Genomic DNA, 1925 nt, shown 5'->3' on the forward strand with positions numbered 1-1925 from the left:
AATATGTGAGTGACAATGTATGAATGTGTGCATTGAAATATGATAATATGAGAGCAGAATGTATGAATGTGTGAGTGTAAATATATACGTGTGTGAGAGTGAAAATATATGTATGTAAAAGGAGAATGTATGTGCGTGAGAGGACCAGTATGAATTACGGTCTGTACGGCCCCTCATACGTATGTGTTGAGCGTTTACCCGACCTTAACCTGGCGTATTTATTTGTTTTTCCTAGAATCCTTCAGTCTTGTCCACCTGACCATGGGTTTAATCAACTACGTCCAATCAGAAAGCAAAGGGGCGGAGCCAACTATCGACCAGCTGTCCATCAGTGTAAGTGATGGGTTGCACCGCTCCGCCCCCGTCCCCTTTTACATCATCATCAGTCCAACCAATGATGAAATGCCTTCCCTTCTGCTCGCCAACTTCACGGTACGTGCACCTCAAGACTAACTTTTCTTACTTTGTTTCTTTTAAGACAAATGTTTACCTTAACTTTATCTAACCTTATTAGTTTAGTAACGTCAGCCAATACTCTGCTAATGTCTATAGCAAGCTAATGTTGCTAAAATGTTTACATTAAGCTTTTTGATTTTATTTTCCTGCACTAACGTTAACTTCTTTGCTTACGTTTACAAACATATAAGTTAGGTTAAGGGTAAGTATGAGTATTGTTGACATTGGTTGAAATAGTGTAGGCCACAAACCTAATACTGGCAAGGAAACATTATTTGCATAGAAGCACGATAAACGCACATGAGTTTTTCAAAATGGGTCGTCTGATGGAGGTCGGCCTGTATCTGAAACATGTTTTCCTCAATCCAGCCTCATGGGGCGCTCTGTGGAGTTATCCCCATTCTTCATCTCCTGCAGGTGAACGAGGGCGGGATGAGGGAGCTGACTCCGTCTATTCTGAACGGTTTTGATCTGGACTCCCCCCTGGACACCCTGACCTTCACGGTGGTGCAGCCGCCGGCTCACGGGAGTCTGATCAACGGCATCTACAGCTCGGAGAAGAGCCGCTACACGGACACAGAAGCGGAGCTGCTGCAGAGGAGCCTCCCCATCACCTCCTTCACCCTGCAGGAGCTCCAACAAGGTGGGAGGGAGGCCAATCAGTCACTGTGACTAATAGTTATATCACCATATAGTGCCACATTCTCTAAAGGTAGATGTTTCTGTTCCACCGTAGTTAATTCAATTTGATATTTAAACTTATTTGTGCCTATAAATGCAGCGAGGCGGGCATTATTGAAAAAAGAACAACTGACAGGGTGATCACGGAGCATGAGACGAAGTGGAGGATCTTGATCAGCCTGAAGTAATTTTTTCAATAATGACCGCCTCGCTGCACATTATTACGGTTATTACACTGTCACCAAACAAAAGACTTGACTCCCTATATTAATTGAAATCATTTTATTGCATCCACTTAGAAAATAGAAACTCCGTTCCACGACGCACCAATGATTGTAATTGTGGCAACACATATTTGTGTAAATACTAGATATGTAAACTATAGAGGTTGCTCTGCGCGCACCCCCTGAAATTGTACGATTTCTACGTCTTTCCCCCTACTAGGTGGGAAGGTATGTGCAGCCTTCTTGCAGTGCAGACGCTTTTCTGCTTGCATTTGCCTCTGCTTACTTTTTTATGCTGTTTTTCTATTTTTCTTTTCTGAAAACTTCGAGCAGCGGCTCCTGGACATTCACTGGGACAGTTATTCTTTGTAAATAGATGGAGGGTTTCAGCCATATTTCAATGTGTTTACGACGACCTCAGTCTTACAGTAGCGTGGCCAAGCAACAGCTAAAGCCTGGTACTGCATGCTATTTAGCTTAAGCTAGTTAGCAGCAAAATGCCTCCGTTCTCTACAGATGACTTCCACAAACTTCTACAGAAGATGGCCGTGTTGGAAATGAAAA

At 43.2% G+C, this 1925-nt stretch overlaps 1 protein-coding gene across 1 annotated transcript; it reads left to right on the forward strand.

Moving 5' to 3' along the window:
• Positions 1-240: 240 nt before the first annotated feature.
• On the forward strand, positions 241-1589 carry LOC104956277 (FRAS1-related extracellular matrix protein 1-like; the record flags this gene model as incomplete). Its single annotated transcript, XM_010783751.1, has 3 exons — positions 241-432; positions 874-1099; positions 1582-1589. Coding segments are annotated over exons 1-3 (405 nt in total), but the record flags the coding sequence as incomplete, so codon positions are not given.
• Positions 1590-1925: the final 336 nt, after the last annotated feature.

This window comes from Notothenia coriiceps, unplaced genomic scaffold (genome assembly GCF_000735185.1).
Source record: "Notothenia coriiceps isolate Sejong01 unplaced genomic scaffold, NC01 NC01_scaffold00025761, whole genome shotgun sequence".
NCBI classification, from domain to species: Eukaryota; Metazoa; Chordata; class Actinopteri; order Perciformes; family Nototheniidae; genus Notothenia; species Notothenia coriiceps.